At 37.6% G+C, this 639-nt stretch overlaps 1 protein-coding gene across 1 annotated transcript in view; it reads left to right on the top strand.

The window, feature by feature from the left end:
* Positions 1-266: 266 nt before the first annotated feature.
* LOC106868760 (sialin) overlaps positions 267-639 on the top strand; it is a 2,114-nt gene continuing 1,741 nt past the window's right edge. Inside the window, exon 1 of the mRNA XM_052976500.1 lies at positions 267-378. Coding sequence (XP_052832460.1) covers positions 267-378 — 112 coding nt within the window. The remainder of the gene's footprint in view (positions 379-639) is intronic.

The following is a 639-nucleotide window of genomic DNA, read 5'->3' as shown; positions in this document are numbered from 1 at the left end:
CAAACCATTGCCCTGATTGCTTCAGGATGTCTGTTGATAGTCATAGGATTCCTCAGATGTGACCAAACCATTCTAATAACTATCTTATTGTTTCTTATCGGTATAACTTTATCATTTTCTAGTGGTGGTGTTGTCGTCAACAACAATGACATTGCTCCAAGTTATGCTGGTATTATATTTGGAATTGCAAATACAATCGCAGCGACGTCGGGAAGTATTTCTCCCTTAACTGCCAAAGCTTTAACCCCAAACGGTACACAAGAAGAATGGCAGATCGTGTTTGCCTTATGCGCTGCTATATGTGTAGTTGGTACAATATTATATGCAATATTGGCAAGAGGAGAAATTCAAGATTGGGCGATTTCGGAAGACTCTCGGGTATCTGTTCCCCTCAACGACATGAACACAAATATATCGGCTTAACTAGTTTACTGAAATTTTAGCAAGACCAAACACAACATTATCACCAAAAATGCATAGTTATCTATATTTCTGTGATTCCGTAATGTATGTATGTATGTATGTATGTATGCATATATGTGTGTGTGGGTGTGTGTTTGCATGTATGTATGTTGTCCTTCTGTATTTTATTTTAGAGTAAATTTTGAGCGGTCACCTACATGGTAATGAGGTTGTGAA

Source organism: Octopus bimaculoides, chromosome 24, assembly GCF_001194135.2.
Source record: "Octopus bimaculoides isolate UCB-OBI-ISO-001 chromosome 24, ASM119413v2, whole genome shotgun sequence".
Taxonomy (NCBI): Eukaryota; Metazoa; Mollusca; class Cephalopoda; order Octopoda; family Octopodidae; genus Octopus; species Octopus bimaculoides.
The sequence above is the reverse complement of the archived record's forward strand: the minus strand, read 5'-3'. Positions and strand labels throughout refer to the sequence as shown.